The sequence below is a fragment of the Pelodiscus sinensis genome, chromosome 20 (genome assembly GCF_049634645.1).
Source record: "Pelodiscus sinensis isolate JC-2024 chromosome 20, ASM4963464v1, whole genome shotgun sequence".
In the NCBI taxonomy this organism is placed as follows: Eukaryota; Metazoa; Chordata; order Testudines; family Trionychidae; genus Pelodiscus; species Pelodiscus sinensis.
In genome coordinates this window covers 6,730,471-6,749,209 of record NC_134730.1, presented here as the reverse complement: position 1 = coordinate 6,749,209, position 18,739 = coordinate 6,730,471, and the positions used below count along the sequence as shown (strand labels likewise).

Below are 18,739 nucleotides of genomic sequence, written 5' to 3'. Positions count from 1 at the left end.
GGATGGGGTAAGTATAGGAAATCTTATCTTTAAAGTCGCTGCTGCTCCTCCCACCCAGCTTGGCTGCCTCCACTCACAATGTGTAGAGGAAGGCAGCACATAGCCAGCTCTGAGTCCCGAGTCTCTGCTCAAAGCATCACGTGGGCCAGAGCAGCATGCGCTTCATTCCCACCTGAGCTCAGTGCCCCCTTAGCATGGAGCGTGGGGGCAACTGCGCCCCTTCCCCTCTTCGCTACTCCTCTGCACCCCTCTGTCGCCAGAGGGAGGTAAATTAGATGAATCAAAAGTGAAACTGAAGCCAGGAATTAAATATCCCGTGCACAATGGTGGCCACTGCTTTTTTTCGAAATGGGGCTTTTCGAAAAAACCATCAATGTAAACGGGACATTTTTGACAGAAATGCCCCGTTTCAAAAGATCCTGTACGCCTTCTGTCAAAAATGCCCCCTTTAAACTGCCTTTTTTTATAAAAACCAGGTATTGAAAAAAACCCAGAGGCTACCATTATGCAAATGAAGTGCGGAAATTTAAATCCCAGCTTCATTTGTACTTTCGATACACCTAATTTATATCCCTCTGCTGACAGAGGAGTATAGTTTAGATTTAGCCTTAGCGGGGCTAGCGGGGTAGTGTAGACATACCCAGAGAGAGAGAGAGAAAGAGAGAGAGACCAGCAGAAGTATCTGTCAATTCTAGGACCCATATTAATGGGGCTAATTAAGTGGGCCAAAATTGGCTTTGTAATGCCACAGGACAACCCTATCTAAAATGAGAGGTGAACAAAGATCACTCCCTTCTAATAGCCACTTTCCTTCCCCTGACCATCTCAGAAGCTTATCTCCTTTGCCTTGGCTGGGATTTCTCACTCCGGGTCATTTGGAATCTGAATCCAAACACATGAATGTGCAGCCTTACCTTGGAGCCTGCCTTCCTCCAAGCTGCCTGAGTTTTCCTTGACAACACTGCTCAATCAACTCACAATACTCCCCCTCTCCTACACACACACATTCAGCATGCCCAGGTTCCCAGGTTTCCATCCTTACATTGTCCTTCTGTTTCCCATCCAGCATCTTTGGCCCTGGCTAACTGACCTGCTTCCCCTCCTGTGTTGCTAGAAGCTGCCACTGAGCAAGATGAGGGGGGCATGGATTTAAATTCACTTTGGTGCAGAGGACCCACTACTCCCTGCAATGGACTGAAGTTACAGCAGCTACAGAGGAGGAGCTATGATAGCTGCATTGGCCCTGTTTGGCATGTAGATTTCAATATCAGGCACTCAGGCTATATGCTTAGATTGTACGTTGTGATGGATAGGAGGAGTGCTGGCCAGCACCCGGTGACTCAAGCATTAAACTCAGGTAGCCAGGTGGTATGGGCAAAAAGCCAGGAAAGCCAATGGGAAAGACTGTTGAAATTTAATTTGAATATTGATACCTTGCTGCTGTTCCTTTGTGCGAGTTCTAAGTTAGGAGCTGGGGGAAGCAAAATGGAGAAATCAAATGGAATTACCATGCCTACAAGAAATATTGGCCTTGGGAACAGAATAGGCCTTGAAGTACGGTTCAGTACAGATTGTGAGTAGAGAGAGGAATGTATGTTTAGTTGAGATCAGGGTATTTTTCTTTGTTTGGGTTTGGTTAAACTTCTCTGTTTGAAATGCATGTGCCTCCTTTCCCTCCACTCATTATACCTGTGGGCTACGTCTACACTGGCCCCTTCTTCGGAATAGCCATGTTAATTTAGAACTTTGGAATAGGGAAATGCGCGGGGGATTTAAATATCCCCCCGCCGCATTTGCATTTTTATGGCTGCCGCTTTTTTCCAGCTTATAGATAAGCCGGAGAAAAGCGCCAGTCTGGATGCGATCCTCCGGAAAATAAGCTCTTTTCCGGAGGATCTCTTATTCCTACTTTCAAGATTTGCCTATTCCAAAGTGCTACATTTGCATCCCTATTACGGAATAGGGGCCAATGTAGACACAGCCAAGATGTGCCAGAGATACCATTTTTTCTCTGTGTTTTAATCTGTTCTTTTCTTAGTTGCTGTATAACACCTAGCATCCAAGTATGCCTTTAAAAGTATCTCTTTTTCTTCTATCAATAAAATCACCATTTTTAAGGTAATGATTTGATTCTTGTGTCCTGAAAAATTACAGGAGGTCTGTGTGTGTGCCTACCTAGGCTGAGAGGTCAGTTATCAGAGACTGTTATAGAATCAAAGAATCATAGAGTTGGAAGAGACCTCAGAAGGTCATCAAGTCCTTCCCCCCTGCCCAAGGCAGGACCAATCCCAAATAAATCAAACCAGCCAGGGCTTTGTCAAGCCGAGACTTAAAAACCTCTAGGGATTGAGATTCCACCACTTCCCTAGGTAACCCATTCCAGTGCTTCACCATCCTCCTAGTGAAATAGTTTTTCCTAATATCCAACCTTGACCTCTCCCACTGCAACTTGATACCATTGCCCCTTGTTATACCATCTGTCACTACTGTGAACAGCCTTTCTCCAGCCTCTTTGGACCCTCCTTTCAGGAAGTTAAAGGCTGCTATCAAATCCCCCCTCACTCTTCTCTTCTGCAAGCTAAACAAACCCAAATCCCTCAGCCTCTCCTCATAGGTGACGTGCTCCAGCCCCCTAATCATTTTGGTTGCCCTCTGCTGGACCCTCTCCGATGGGTCCAAATCCTTCCTGTAGTTGGGGGTCCAGAACTGGACACACTACTCCAGATGTGGCCTCACCTGAGCCAAATAAAGGGGAATGATGACATCTCTGGATCTGCTTCCTGGCAATGCTCCTCTTAATGCAACCTAATATGCCATTAGGCTTCTTGGGTACAATGGCACACTGTTGACTCATATCCAGCTTCTCATCCACTGTAATCTCTAGGTCCTTTCCTGCAAGAACTGCTACTTAGCCATTCGGTACCCAGCCTGTAACAATGCTTGGGATTCGTCCGTCCCAAGTCCAGGACTCTATGTTTGTCCTTGTTGAACCTCATCAGATTTCTTTTGGCCCAATCCTCTATTCTGTCCAAGTCACTCCTGCCTCTCCCCCTAGCTTAGTGTCATCTGCAACTTGCTGAAGGTTCAATCCATCCCCTCATCCAGGTCATTTATAAGGATGTTGAACAAAACCAGTCCAAGAACAGATCCTTGGGGCACTCCACTAGAAACTGGCCGCCAACCTGACATCGAGCTGTTGGTTACTACCCACTGGGGCCAACTTTGTAGCCAGATTTCTATTCGGCTTACAGTGCACTTATCCAATCCATATTCCCTTAACTTGCTGGCAAGAATATTGTGGGAGACCATCTCAAAAGCTTTGCTAAAGTCAAGGTATCTCACATCCACTGACTTTCCCATATCCACAGAGCCTCATCATAGAAGCTAATCAGATTGGTCAGGCATGACTTGGCCTTTGTGAATCAACACTGACTGTTCCTGATCACCTTCCCCTCTTCCAAGTGCCTCAAAATTTATTCCTTGAGGATCCCCTCCATGATTTTTCCAGGGAATGAGGTAAGACTGACTGGTCTATAATTCCCTGGATCATCCTTCTTCCCTTTTTTAAAGATGGGCCCTACATTTGCCTTTTTCCAGTCATCCAGGATCTCTCCCAATCTCCACAACTTTTCAAAGATAATGGCCAATGTATCCTCAATGACATTTGCCAACTCCCTCAGTATCCTCGGATGCATTAAATCCAGACCCATGGATTTGTGTACTTTCAGCTTTTCTAAATAGTTCCTAACTTGTTCTTTCCCCACCAAAGACTGACCACCTCCTTCCCATATTGCTTCACCTAGCGCATTTGTTTGGGAGCTGACCTTTGTTTGTGAAGACAGATGCAAAGAAAGTGAGTACTTCACCTTTACCCACATCATCTGTCACTAAGGGTACGTCTACACTACAGCGCTACTTCGAATTAACTTAGTTCGAATTAGTTAATTCGAACTAAGCTAATTCGAACTAGCGCATCTAGAACTAAAAACTAGTTCGAATTAGCGTTTTGCTAATTCGAACTAGCACGTCCACACTGATTGGACGCAGGGGGGCATTAAAGGGCAGCTGAAACTGGTTCTGGCAGGGCATCAAGTCAGTAGTTGCTTTGTGTGGCTTCTGTCTGAGGCTATCTGAGGCTCGTGCTTAAAAGGGACCCCCCCGGACAGCCGGTTCTCAGCTTTTCCTGCTTCCTTGCCAACCTCGCCGAGGGACAGCAAAGCGTTGGTCTCTGTGCCCGTCTGTGTCAGTGCTTCCCTTCGGGGGTGGGCCGCCGCAGGTGGCAACATGGAGCCACGGCTCGCCCTGCACCTTCTGGTGCACTTTCTGGACGTGCTGCTGCAAGCCTGCCAGCAATGGCTCGAGGCTGCCTGGCACCACCTGGTGCACGTCAGCCCCCTGCCTCTCCGCCTGGCCGCCCTGGGGGCCGTGGAGGAGCCGCGGCAGCGCCCCGGCACCGGCGTGCCCTGCCGCGTCTGGCATCTGGACACCAGCACCGACTGGTGGGACCGCATCGTCCTGGAGCGCTGGGAGGACCGACAGTGGACCCAGAACTTCAGGATGAAGAGGGACACATTCCTGGAGCTCTGCAAGTGGCTTGCCCCTGCCCTGCACAGAAAGGACACTCGCATGAGGCCCGCCATCCCCCTCCAGAAGCGGGTGGCCATCGCCCTCTGGAAGCTCTCCACGCCGGACAGCTACCGATCCGTCGGGAACTAGTTCGGCATGGGGAGATCAAACGTTGGAGCGGTGCTCATGCAGGTATGGCACTCGTCGGCCACCGAGCTGGGGGGGGAGGGGAGCTGCGAGGAGGAGATGGGCCGCCTCAGGGACAAAGGGGGGGCGGGAGGAGGCGAAAGTGCCCCGCACCGGAGGGGTCGGTCTGTCCCAGCCGTACTACACGCCGCCAGGGGGGTTGCTACCGGGAGTGGGGCGCGGGGCACTGCCAGGGCACGAACGCTCCCAGCCACCCGGGCACCCCACTGATTGGCGCTTTGCTGTGTCTCTCTCCGCAGGTGGTGAAGGCCATCAACTGGGTGCTGCTCCGCAGGGTGGTCCGCCTCACCAACCCGGACGCCGTCATCCGGGGATTCGGCGCCCTGGGCTTCCCCAACTGCGGAGGGGCCATCAACGGGACGCACATCCCCATCCGTGCCCCGGAACACCAGGCGTCCCGGTACGTCAACCGCAAGGGGTACTTCTCCGTGATCCTGCAGGCCGTGTGTGACCACCGGGGCCAGTTCACGGACATTAATGTGGGCTGGTCCGGCAAAGCACACGACTCCCGGGTGTACCACAACTCCTCCGTGTGCCAGCGGCTGCAGGCCGGGACCTTCTTCCCCGACCGCCACATCAGGGTCGGGGACGTGGACATGCCCGTGTGCCTGGTGGGGGATGCCGCCTACCCACTGCAGCCCTGGCTCATGAAGCCCTACACGGGGCACCTCAATCCCTCCCACCAGGCCTTCAATGCCAGGCTGACCAGGGCCCGCATCGTGGTGGAGGGGGCCTTCGGGAGACTGAAAGCCCGCTTTCGATGCCTCCTCACCCGTCTGGACCTGGCCGAGCACAACATCCCTCCCGTGGTGGCAGCATGTTGTGTGCTCCACAATTTGTGTGAGTGGAAGGGGGAGGCTTTCCTGCCAGCCTGGATGGCTGAGGCTGACCGCATGGCTGGACACTACGGTCAGCCCCGCACCGCCGCCATCCGGGAAGCCCAGCGGGGGGCCGTCCGGATCCGGGAAGCCCTGCGGGAGAGTTTCCTGGTGGAGGAGGAGGACTGACCTCTCCCTGCATGTCCCACTGGGGCCTTCTTCCACCCTACCCCCCTTCCCCTTTCCCCTCCCTACCTACTGTAAAATAAAGACACCTGTTTTTGAAACAAAAACGTCTGTTTATTTAACATAACTGGGTGCGGGAAGGGAGGAATGAGGGTTGGAGAGGGGAGGGGGAAACCTGGGACGAGGGAGCTGGAAGGGGAGGGAAGGGAGGAAGGGAAAGGAAAGCTCAGGGGTGGGAGTCCGGCTGCCTCTCCCGTCTCACCACACTGCGGGTCCGGGGGCTTCGGTGGGAAATGGGGGTATGTCTACACTACCCCGCTAGTTCGAACTAGCGGGGTAATGTATGCATACCGCACTTGCTAATGAAGCCCGGGATTTGAAACGAGGTGTACCGGTAGTTCGGAATAGGCACCCTAGTCCGAACTACCTAGTTCGAGCCCCGTGTAGCCGCGCTGCACAGGGTTCGAAGCAGCGGGGATTTAAAAATGGCGGCTCCCCGCTTATGCTAATGAAGCCCGGGAAATTCAAATCCCGGGCTTCATTAGCAAGTGCGGTATGCATACATTACCCTCCTAGTTCGAACTAGGAGGGTAGTGTAGACATACCCTGGTTGTGGAGGGGGGGGCAGGAGGGACAGGGGGTGTGGAGGAAGCAGGAGCGGAAGCAGGAACGGAAGCAGGAGCGGGAGCAGGAGGGGGAGCAGGAAGAGCAGGGGGAGCAGGAGGAGCAGGGGGAGCAGAGGGAGCAGCAGGAGGAGGAAATGGGAAGCGGTCGAGCAGGCTCTGGAGGTGGCCTCGCAGGGCATGGCCCTGCTCCTCCAGGGCCTCCAGACTCCTCCGGCGCAGTCTCAGGTCCTCCTGGACCCAGTGGTCCTGGAGACGGAACTGTTGATCCAGGAACCGGAGGTGCTGCCTCTGGTACTCCTCCTGGTTCCTGGCTCTCCTGCTTGCCTGGGCGCGGGCGGCTGCTGCAGGCGGGGTGGTGCGCCCTGCAGTCCCAGGTGCTGCGGCTGTGGTGCAACAAGACCAGCGGTCAATTACCCCAGGGGCCCAGGTGTGTGAAACCCAGCTCCCCTCTGCAAGGCCAGGGCCCTGCAGGATCCCCAGCTGCTGCTCCTTGGTGGGCAAGGCCCAGGCACATGGTCTCCCTCTCACCCCAGCCCCCCGTACACATAAGGGGAACACGAGGGTACTCACAGGTGGACGCCTCCCCGGCCTCAGACGACACAGGCGAGCGGTTCTGTGGCGTGCCTCGGGGGTCCCGGGTCCCGGGCAGGCTGGCGGCAGGCTCCTGGCTCTCAGAGCCCTCTTCCTCCTCCTCCGTCTCCAGGAGCGGTCCCTCTGCCCCGGGGTCAATCACGTCCCGGGGGGCAGGGATGGCATGAGCCCCCAGGAGGCGGTCCAGGGCGTGGAAGTGGGGGCAGGCCTCCGGGTCGGCCCCTGGCTGGCAGGCCTGGGAGTAGGACTGCCGCAGGTCCTTAATTTTGCAGCGGACCTGGCGGCCAGGCTGGCAGCCATGCGGCCGTAGACGGCCGCGTTCCTGTGGCTAGTGCGGAGATCGTGGACATTGGAGTCTTCCCCCCAAATCTCGATGAGGTCCACGATCTCCGCACTTGACCAGGCGGGCGCCCGCCTTTTGCGCCCACGGGCAGGCTCCTGGGAGCCGCCAGGCTGGTCCTGGGGTGTAGTGGAGGGCTGGGAGCCCTCGGATGGCTGGCTCATGTTGTGGCAGGTGCAGGGTCTGCTGGCACGGGTGCTTGCAGCCTTGCAACTGGCACAAACTGTGTAGCCAGCCCGTGGCCCTTTAAGGGCTCCGGGGCCGGGAGGGGGGCAATAGAGTTTCCCTGGTGTTGGCCAGAGTGGCCACCAGGGAAACCTGGGAAGCCTTAGCCTCCCACTAGTTTGAATTAAGGGTCTACACAGCCCTTAATTCGAACTAGCTAGTTCGAACTAGGCTTAATCCTCGTAAAATGAGCTTTACCTAGTTCGAACTAAGCGCTCTGTTAGTTCGAATTAAGTTCGAACTAGCGGAGCGCTAGTGTAGCGCCTAGGAAAGTTAGTTCGAACTAACTTTGTAGTGTAGACATACCCCAAGTTACCTCCCTCATCCAGTAAGGGCCCCACACCCTCTCTGATCACCCTCTTCTTGCTAACATGCCTGTAGAAACCTTTCTTGTTACCTTTCACATCCCTTGCTAGTTGCAATTCCTATTGCGTTTTTGCCTTCCTGATAACTCCCCTGCATTCTCGAGCTATCCAGTTATACCCCTCCCTAGTCATCTGTCCAAGCTTCCACTTCTTGTAATCTTCCTTTTTGTGCTTAAGCTTACCAAGGATTTCCCGTGTAAGCCAATCCGGTCTCCTACCATATTTGTTTCTCTTGCTGTGTATTGGGATGGTTTCTTCCTGTTCCTTCAATAAAGCTTCTTTAAAATACTGCTAGCTCTCCTGGACTCCTTTCCCCTGCATGGTAGCGTCCCAGGGGATTCTGCCCATCGGGTTTCTGTGGGAATCAAAATCTGCTTTTCTGAAGTCCAGGGTGTATATTTTACTACTCTCTTTTCTTCCTTTGGTCGGGATCCTGAAATCTACCATCTCATGATCACTGCTTCCCAGGCTGTCACCAACCTCTACTTCCCCTACTAGTTCCTCCCTGTTTGTGAGCAGTAGGTCAAGCTGCGCACGGCCCCTGGTCAGATCCTTCAGCACTTGTACCAAGAAGTTATCCCCAACATTCTCCAAAAACTTCCTGGATTATCTGTGTACTGCTGTATTGGTCTCCCAACAGATGTCAGGGTGATTAAAGTCCCCCATGAGAACCAGGGCCTGTAATCTGGAAGCTTCTCTCAGGTGTCCAAAGAAAGCCTCATCTACCTTATCCACCTCATCCAGCAGCCTGTAGCAGACACCAGCTACAACATCACTGCTGTTGTTTGCACCTCTAAACTTAAAAATGCCCTGTCTAAACTGCTGGGTTTTTTCGAAAAGCCCTGTTTTGAAAAAAAGCGGCGGCCGCCATTATGCAAATGAAACACGGGATATTTAAATCCCGGCTTCATTTGCACTTTTGATACATCTAATTTACATCCCTCTGCCAACAGAGCGGTGTAGTTTATACATAGCCTCATTGTTATCTGCTTCAAGACAATATCTTGTGACTGAGCTAAAGCATCTTTTTTATAAAGATACCCAGTCTTCCAATATGCTGTAGCATAACATTCCACACACACACGCACACACCCCCCAAAAAAAAGAAAAAGAAAAAAGAAAGAAAATCCATGTAACAAACAAGCCAGCAAAATTGTGATCTGCTATCCATGCTCCCTTGTTGCGTAAAAGTGAGGATACATATGTGTTCAAAAGCAGCTGCACTTTTGTGGGTTCTTTTCAGATATGCTGCAGGCATTGCTACTGGGGGAATTGTAAGTCACTCTGTGTGTGCATAATTAAGGAGCCACTCATATTTTTAATATTTCCACAGAAATTAGCTTCTGCCAAAAGCTGATGCAGTTCTGCTGTTTGCCAACCAGCGGACGTTATGGTGATAGAACAGAGTAGCTGCTCCCTACCAGCTAGGAAAGAGAAAGAGCCTGCAGTGCCTTCTTCACAGCTCCTGTCAGGACAGGTCAGGAAGGAGGGTCTAGGGGGAGTGTGGGGACCTAGGGCTGCTGGGGGGATGTCACAGTCTGGGGCTCATAAAGAGCTAATGGCGGGAGGACAGACTGGGTCGGGGCTGAATGGGAGTGGAGAATCAGGGCCCAGAGGAAGGGGATGCAGGGCCACAGAGGGGAGAGAAGAGGATGGCTGGGTGGGGCAGAGACACACATGGAGACAGAAGAAGGAGTCGAGGGACAAATGTGGACAGGGGATGCAAGTGCACCCCTGGTGGTGCAGGGATACACAAGGACAGAGGGAGATATGCCTGACTGAATGGCAGAGCCAGAGTCTGCATGGGAAGCTCCCTAACAAATGGTCCTCACCCCCCCTCCTAAAAAACCTGTCAATACTTTTCCCCCCATACCCACAACTCTCCAAGTTCACATCCAGGTTCTTTCCCAGCATTACCCCTGACTCCCTCAAGCCTCCGCGCTGCTTCTGAGGTGCAGGAAATACATTTCTGTATTGTACTTTAAATGAATGATCACTCGTGGATTTGTAGTAATATGCCTAGTAAGCAATCTGTTTGTCAAAATGTTTCCTTGATCTTTTTTGTTGTCTGTTTTGCTACAAACTTACTTGTTGACAACGATTTTTAAATAGTTATTCCAAAATAATTGAAACTGGTTTCTGTACGTTTCCTTTATGGACACATAAATCGAAGATTAGTCCTTTATGGACACATAAAGAAAACGTACATAAATCTATCGGTGAACATTTTAACCTTCCAAATCATACTATGACAGATCTCCAAGTAGCTGTCTTGTCACAAATCAGCTTTACAAGCCAGATCCACAGGGAAGCCTTGGAATTACAGTTCATCGGCAAATTCAATTCACATGCTAATGGACTTGATTGTGATGAAGGTTGGTTAGGACATTACCAATTTAACAACCATTGAAGGTGCTAACAGCTCTCTGAGTAGTATCCTTCCTGACATAAGAATCTATTGACTTTGATTTTTATCTGCTTAAGTTTAAGTACCCATTCTCCAGATACTTACTGATGCTCTGTCTCCCCTGTCCCTCCCTTAATCCCACACCCTTCCCCTCTCCTATTTATTTCAAGTGTTCACATCCCAAACTCAAAACTCCAGTCACCTGAAGAAGTGAGCTGTGCCCATGAGAGCTCATGATACCATCTACATATTTTGTTAGTCTATAAAGTGCTACCAGACCATTTGTTGGTTTCATATAAGAATGACAGTTAGTCAGCAGCCTGGGGACATAGGGTATGTCTACACTACAGTGATAATTTGAACTAACTTAGTACGAATTAGTTAATTCGAACTAAGCTAATTCGAACTAACGCATCCAGACTAAAAAAATAGTTCGAATTAGCGTTTTGCTAATTAGAACTAGCATGTCCACATTAAGTGGACCCTGAACCGGGGTTAAGGATGGCCGGAAGCAGTGCCGGCAGGGCATCAGATGAGGACTTAGAGCATGGAGCTGCTGTCTCAGGCTAGCAGAGGGCTGTGCTTAAAGGGACCCGACCCCCACCCCGGACAGACAGTTCTCAGGGGTGCCCCACTTGCAAAGCAGTCCTGGCTTGGAGTGCCCTGAGTGCCCACACTGGGCACATCACAGCACTCGGCCATCAGACAGGCTGCACTTGCCGCAGGCTGCCATCTGGGGAGAGCGGGCAATTGGGGGGCTGCAGGAGAGCTTCCACCCCCAGAGGCCCACAGAGCCAGCCCAGTCCTCCCCATCGGGGGCTCGTACCCCATTCCTCCCTCCCCTCCTTCCACTTATCCCTCCCTAGCCCCCCTTCCTGATGTACAAAATAAAGAAAACGTGTGGTCAAAAATAGAATCTCTCTTTATTGAACAAAATTCGGGGAGACTGGGAAAAGGAGGTGGGAGAGGGGAAGAGAGAGGGTGGGAGAGGGGAGGGCAACTAAAATGATCAGAGGTTTGGAACAGGTCCCATATGAAGAGAGGATAAAGAGACTGGGACTTCTCAGCTTAGAAAAGAGGAGACTGAGGGGGATAGGATAGAGGTCTATAAAAGCATGAGTGGGGTGGAGAGGGTGCATAAAGAAAAGTTCTTCATTAGTTCCCATAATAGAAGGACTAGAGGACACCAAAGGAAAGGAATGGGTAGCAGGCTTCAAACTAGTAACAGAAAGTTGTTCTTCACAAAACAGAGTCAACCTGTGGAACTCCTTGCTGCAGGAGGCTGTGAAGGCTACAACTAGAACAGAGTTTAAAGAGAAGTGAGATAAAGTGATGAAGGTTGGGTCCATGGAGTTGTATTAGCCAGGGGGTAGGAGTGGTGTCCCTGCCCAAAGTGTGTGGAAGGCTGGAGAGGGATGGCACGAGACAAATGGCTTGGTCACTGTCTTCGGTCCATCCCCTCCAGGGTCCTTAGGGTTGGCCGCTGTCGGCAGACAGGCTACTGGGCTAGATGGACCTTTGGTCTGACCCAGTACGGCCATTGTAAGCTCAGGGCTCAGGGTCAGGGGTCTCAGTGGACCACCTTGATTTTCATGCACACCTGCTCCTGGGTGGCCAGGCTGGCAGCTCTCCTGCCCTAGACGGCCACTTTCCTGTGCCTAGTGCGGAGGTCGTGGACGAGGTCTACGATCTCCGCACTAGACCAGGCGGGTGTCCGCCTCTTGCGGTCCCGGGCAAGCTCCCAGGAGCCGCCAGCCGGGTCCTGGGAAGAGGGGGAGGGCTGGGGGGCATCGGGTGGCTGGCTCGAGCCGTGCGAGGTGCAGGGTCTGCTAGCTGGGTGCTGGCAGGCTTGCACCTGGCACGGGCACTGTAGCCAGCCCGTGCCCCTTTAAGAGGTCTGGGGCCGGGAGGGGGGCAATAGAGTTTCCCTGGTGTTGGCCAGAGTGGCCACCAGGGAAAGCTGGGGAGGGCTAGCCTCCCACTAGTTCGAATTAAGGGGCTACACACCCCTTAATTCGAACTAGTATGTTCGAACTAGGCTTAGTCCTCGTAAAATGAGGTTTTCCTAGTTCGAACTAAGTGCTCCGCTAGTTCGAATTAAGTTCGAACTAACAGAGCGCTAGTGTAGCGCCTATCAAAGTTAATTCGAACTAATGTCCGTTAGTTTGAATTAACTTTGTAGTGTAGACATACCCTAAGGGGTTAACTGTAACTAGCCAGGTAGCAGTCAGCCAATAGAAATGCAGGTAGGAATTTCAGATTAGGACAAAGGAATTTTTGGTTTTTCCCTCCTTTGTCCCTGGGAAGTTGACTCTCCAGATATGGAGGGGGGCAGACATCATGTCCCTCTCCAAGAAAAGACTCTTCACCTTCTGTAAGTAGGGCAAAGTCTAGATAAATCCATTAGATTTTATTGTTTTATGGTTTGGGAATGGGAATCTGTTGTCTGTATATTTAGAACTGGGTTTTCCTCTCCTTTGTAACTACATTTTGGACCATGGGAGTCCCTATGAGTATATTAATTGGTGACTTTTCCATCTAGTCATTATGCTTGTAACAGGAGTACAGTATTGTTTTGATAATAAACGTTCTTTTTTTTATTAACCTGGAATTGGTTAATTTCTGTGTCCTGGAAAATTTGTCTGTGGGATCCGCAGGCCTCTGACAAAGGGACAGCAGCCACCGACAGCAGTTTGTATTTTCTCTTTCTTTTTTCTAGCTCTTTGGGGAAAAGTGTTTGGGATGCTCTGGGGTTGGTTTCAAGTGTCCACCCCTGTTTGCGGGTTCAAAAGCACATGATGGTAGCATCAGATTTTTATCCCCAAAATCTAGGTTTTTAGGATTTTGGGGGGTGAAGTATTAAACTAAAGCCTGAAAAGATAAGGTTTTGGGGTACTTCTGTGGTCCCCCACTTCTGCATTCATCGTGCCAGAGTGGAGAATCAGTCTTCACATGTTCCAAATAAGGTTAGGCTCAGTTTCAGGAACTGAAACAAACACAGCGTTGACTGTGGCTTGTAAATCTGTTTTGTGGTGCTAGCAAAATCCATTGCTTTTTTGAGAGCCTGATCTCATACCACTGAAATCATAGGGGCATGTCTACACAGCAAAGTTATTTCTAAATAACAGTTGTTATTTCGAAATAACTTTACTAGCGTCTACACAGCCAAACCACGATTTCAAAATTAATTTGAAATAGCGGAGCGCTTATTTCAAATTTGTTAAACCTCATTCCATGAGGAATAATGCCAAATTCAAAATAGCTAGTTCGAAATAGGGGGCCTCCAGCCTTCCCAGGGTGCCCTGGTAGCTACTCCAGCCTCAACCAAGAACACTCCTCTCCTTCCCCCATCCCCCAGAGCCCTTAAAGGGGTTGACTCTGGCCACAGTGCCTGTGCCAGCTCCAAACATGCCAGCCCAGAACCAGCAGTCACTGCCCCTGACCCAGTGGCCCCAAAACATGAGCCAGCAAGCCACTGGCAGCCAGCCCTCCACTGCTCCTGAGAAGCAGTCTGCCAGCTCCCAGGAGCCTGCCAGGGCCCGGAGAAGGCAGGCACCTTCCTGGTCCAGGGTGGAGATCATGGACCTTATTCCGGTTTGGGGGGGATACCCCCAACGTCCATGATCTCCGCACTAGATGGAGGAACGTGACTGTCTATGGCAGGATAGCTGCCAGCCTGGCCACCAAAGGCCACATGTGAACCCAGGAGCAGGTTTGCATGAAAATCAAGTTGATCCAACGAGACTCCCAACCCTGAGCTTCCCCTCTCCATTCTTCCCCTTGCTTCCCCCTTCCATCTCCCTCCTCCCAGGTTTCCTCCCCTCTCCCACCCTCTTTTCTCTCCTCTCCCGTCTCCTTTCCCCAGTCTCACCAGAGTTTCATTCCCGCCCTGCACCTGTTTTGTTAAAAAAAAGAGAGTTTGTGTTCATGAAAATACATGTATTTTATTTTACATCAGGACGGAGGGCTACGGAGGGGTAAGTGGAAGGATGTGAGGGAGGAATGAGGCACAAGCCCCGAGTGGGGCAGACCAGGGAGTCTCTCAGTGCTCCTCAGGGTGGAAGATCTCCCTCAGGGCCTTCTGGATACTGCCAGCCCCATGATGGACCTCCTAGATGGCAGCCAGGCTCACAGCAAAACGTCCACAAGAAGAACCAGAGTGCCAAGGGGAGGCTCTGGCTTCGTCTTGCAGAGCGCTGTGGTGTCCCGAGTGAGGGCAACCAGAGCACACAGAGACAAAATGCTTCGCTGCCTCTCATCAAGGTAGGCAAGCAAACAGGGAAAGCTGAGAAACGGCTGTCTGGGGGGGGGAGTCCCTTTAAGCATAGGCCTCAGATAGCCTCAGGCAGCAGCCACACAAAATAACTCCTGACCAGATGCCCTGCCGGACCTGCTTCCGGCCGGCCTTAAATGTGATTCAGCATCCACTCAGTGTGGACACGCTATTTCGAAATAGCAAAACGCTATTTTGAAATGCATTTTGTGTGTAGACGCGTTATTTTGAAATAATTTATTTTGAATTAACTATTTCAAAATAAGATCTTTCGAAATAACGCTGTAGTGTAGACATACCCATAGATACAGAGTTGGGACCATGACAGCAGAATGCTTTCTGCCAATTGCAGACTCTCTGAAGATTGCTTTACACAGTGATTTCAACGGGTGACTAGAGGGTCCTAAGAGAGGGGCGGGGCATGTGACTTTGGCACCAGTCTCCATTTGGGATTCACAGCCATGAACTCTCTCCTGAAGTCAGGCACCTGAGCCCTTTCTTACACAAAATGCACTGTCCACAATGTTTTGCATTATAAAAAATACCTATAATAAAATAATGACCAGAGGCATATGATGATCCCTGCCCACAGCTTTTCCTGGAACAGGAAGGTGGTGCTCATACTAACATTAGCACTAGTAATCTAAGAACTTCCTGTCACCTCCTCTCCAGCTGGGGAGCACGAATTCTGCACAGGACTCCTCATAATGGTCCATTATCAGGAGATCGTAGAATCATAGAATCATAGAGCTGGAAGAGACCTCAGAAGGTCATCAAGTCCAACCCCCTGCCCAAGGCAGGACCAATCCCAAGTAAATCATCCCAGCCAGGGCTTTGTCAAGCCGAGACTTAAAAACTTCTAGGGATGGAAATTCCACCTCCTCCCTAGGGAACCCATCCCAGTGCTTCCCCACCCTTCTAGTGAAACAGTTTTTCCTAATTTCCAACCTAGACCTCCCCCACTGTAACTTGAGACCATTGCTCCTTGTTCTCTCATCCATCACTACTGAGAACTGCCAAATAATAGATGAAAGATTTGGGGCTGAAATGCAGTTTGTCTGCACTTTATACCTGGATTTGAAGTAAATCGAAGATAGTCCTCGACTGTGTCTGCACTGAGGCACTTGGCTTTGTTTCTCTTGGTGTGCATGTCATACACCACCACGCAGCAATACCCGGATGCAGTTAAGTTGGGGCTCTCATGGAGTGTGCTGGTAAGGCTGGTTAAGCCACCTTCTACTTCCTCGGCTACTAGGCTTGCTCTGCCCGTCAGGTTGGTCCCGTGGCCGTTGAACCAGTGGATCTGCCTTTGCTGATGCCCTATAGGCGACTGGCAGGAAAGCTCGGTTCCGTTCCAAATGAAGTTAGGCTCAGTTTCAGGAGCTGAAAGAAACACAGTGTTGACTGTGGCTTGTAAATCTGTTTTGTGGTGCTAGCAAAATCCATTGCTTTTTTGAGAGCCTGATCTCATACCACTGAAATCATAGCTACAGCGTTGGGTCCATGACAGCTGAATGATTTCTGTCAATTGCAGACTCTCTGAAAAGTGCTTTACACAGTGATTTCAACGGGTGACTAGAGAGTCCTAACAAACAGCTAAATTATGGGTCGAATTCAGCCTTGGAGTATGAGGGGAACTCCCCGGAAGTTCAGTCGAGGTTGAATTGCCCCTAAAACTGTGTCACAGCCCTGCTGACTGCATTGTCTGTGGGGATGGACCTATAGGATCTGGTGTGAGGGTGGGTGACAACTGCCCCCTATACCATATGGCTGTGTCTAGACTGGCCAGTTTTTCCGGAAAATCAGCTGCTTTTCTGGAAAAACTTGCCAGCTGTCTACACTGGCCGCTTGAATTTCCGCAAAAGCACTGGCTTCCTACTGTTAGAAATCAGTGCTTCTTGTGGAAATACTATTCTGCTCCCGTTCAGGCAAAAGTCCCTTTTGCGCAAAGCTTTTGCGCAAAAGGGCCAGTGTAGACAGCTCAGATTTGTTTTCCGCATGTCTGGTATTTTCTCAGTAGGTAAGTTGTATTATTACTAGATGTATCAGTTTGTAGTTTCGAGCTGCCTGGCTGGTAAATGTGCTCAGGCTGCATGAGTGTGTCTACCAGCCAGATAGTTCGCAACTACTCGAGGAGTGTGTGTGTGAGAGGGAGAGTGGGGGGAGACAGCAGGATCTCTGTGCCGGACTAACTCGTGCTTTGTGTGTGGGAGGGGGAGGGGGGAACGGGGTCGGGTCAGTTCCACTCCCTGCAGGCCGATTCATTCCTCCCCCCCTGCTCCCCTTGCTGCGCCTCTGGCCAGCCCCACTTCCCCCACAACCTCCCGGGCAGCCAGTTCTCCCCCGCTTCTCCTTCCAATCTCCTTTGGCCAGCCCTGCTGCCTGCGTCCAGCCCTCCTTCCGGCGGCTGCTTCTCCCACCCCCCACCCCACATCTTCCCCGGCCAGCTCCCTGCCCCCAACCTCACCCCCCCCCTCCCGGCAGCCCTGCTTCCACCGGCCCCCCAATCTCCCCAGCCTGCCCTGATTCCCCCGTCCAGTTCTGCTTCCGGGGGCCAGCTCTCCCCTCCTCCTCACCCCAGAATCCCCTGGCACCTGCACCTTCCCTTAGCCCTGCACCCTCCTGGTGCCTCCCTTTGCCCCCTTTTTCCCTAATACCCACCCCCTCACCAGTCTCTGCCCCTCTGGGCCCTCACACACGATTTGCTCCATCCTGGCCTTCCTCACACCCACCCCTTCTTTCAAGCCTTTTCCCAGCACCTCCCCCTCCAGCCCCAATGCCCTTCCCACCTCCTCTCCTCTCCTCTCCTCTCCTCTCCTCTCCTCTCCTCTCCTCTCCCAGCATCACCCTGTCCCCCCTCCCACTGACACCTCCCCTCCTGCCCTTTCCCTCATGGTCTGCACTTGGCCCCCTGGCATTTGTCTCTCTCCTGCACCCTGTCCCTTGCTGCCTTCCCCTCCCAAGCCCCTTCTCCTCCCCTCCCCCTGCCGCCTCTCCTCGCCTCCGCCGCCGCATGAGCCAGTTTCCTACCTTCTCCTTCCACATTGCGGGGCCGGAGTCCACACTCAGGCCCCGGAGGCCGAACCCGCAGCCAGCCAGGCCCCGCAACGTGCCTCCCGCGGGTTTCAAAACCCCGGGCTGTGACGTCACGTCATGCCCGGGCGTCCTCCCCGCCCACATGCAATGCTGTGCATGGGCGGCAGGCGGCGAGGAGGAGCCGCGCGTGGCAGGGACGTCTGGGACCCAGGGGGAAGGATGCGTGGGGGGACCAGTGTGAGGATCCGGGGCCCACTCCAGGAAGAGCTGGGGAGAGACCCAGCTCCACATAGTGCTGGAGCAGGGCCCCGGCTCTTAACTCGCCGGCATTTCCGGGTGCAGGGGTGTGGGGCCCGATTCGACTGAATGGGTCGAATTGGCCTAAGGGCCAGTAGCCACCAGGCACGCTGAGGCCCAGCTTTTTTTTTTCTGCGGCCCGGTACCATAGTTTGGGAAACGCTGCTCTACGGGCTCCTCTCACCCAGCAATTCAATTGACCCCAGTCCTTATCTCAGCACCCTGTGTGTAATCCAGGCCTGACTCCCATGGCTGTCACAGCCCCAGGTTTCCCAATGCCCTTGGGAAATGTTATGGCCTGTTGCCCCTTAGGAGCAACGGGCTTGCCGATAAATACAATTGGTGCCCTCTGAAGGCCATTGTATGAAAGCTCAGTCAGCCCTAGCTCCATGCCAGTCTTGCTTAAACTCTTACTTTATTAGCTTCAGGGGGTAGCTGAGTTAGTCTGTACAGGATAAACCTGAAAAACAACAAATGGTCTGAACAGACTATATGTTGTTTTTTAAATGTATCTTACAGTATTAACTGCAGGTAAACCAAGAATTAATTAATTAACTCTTTCTTTCTTGCTTCCTAGAAAGTCTTACTACAAACCCCACACCAGACTTCCTCTCAGGCCCTAAGCTCACTGACCTGCCACATTTCCAGCAGCCTGGCTTCCTATAGCACCCAAAACCTCTAGTGCTGGGAATTTCCTCACAAAAACCTCTAGTGCTGGGAATTGCCCGTTGGAAACTAATTCAGGGTCTAACTGAACTTATTTATTAAAATGGTCAAAAAAGTAACTGAAATCTGGAGTAGT

The 18,739-nt window shown here is 51.9% G+C and overlaps 1 protein-coding gene across 1 annotated transcript in view; it reads right to left on the bottom strand.

The window, feature by feature from the left end:
* Nucleotides 1-18,739, bottom strand: part of LOC102444405 (uncharacterized) — a 172,780-nt gene that overhangs the window by 14,283 nt on the left and 139,758 nt on the right. Inside the window, exon 5 of the mRNA XM_075903552.1 lies at nucleotides 15,676-15,987. Coding sequence (XP_075759667.1) covers nucleotides 15,676-15,987 — 312 coding nt within the window. The remainder of the gene's footprint in view (nucleotides 1-15,675; nucleotides 15,988-18,739) is intronic.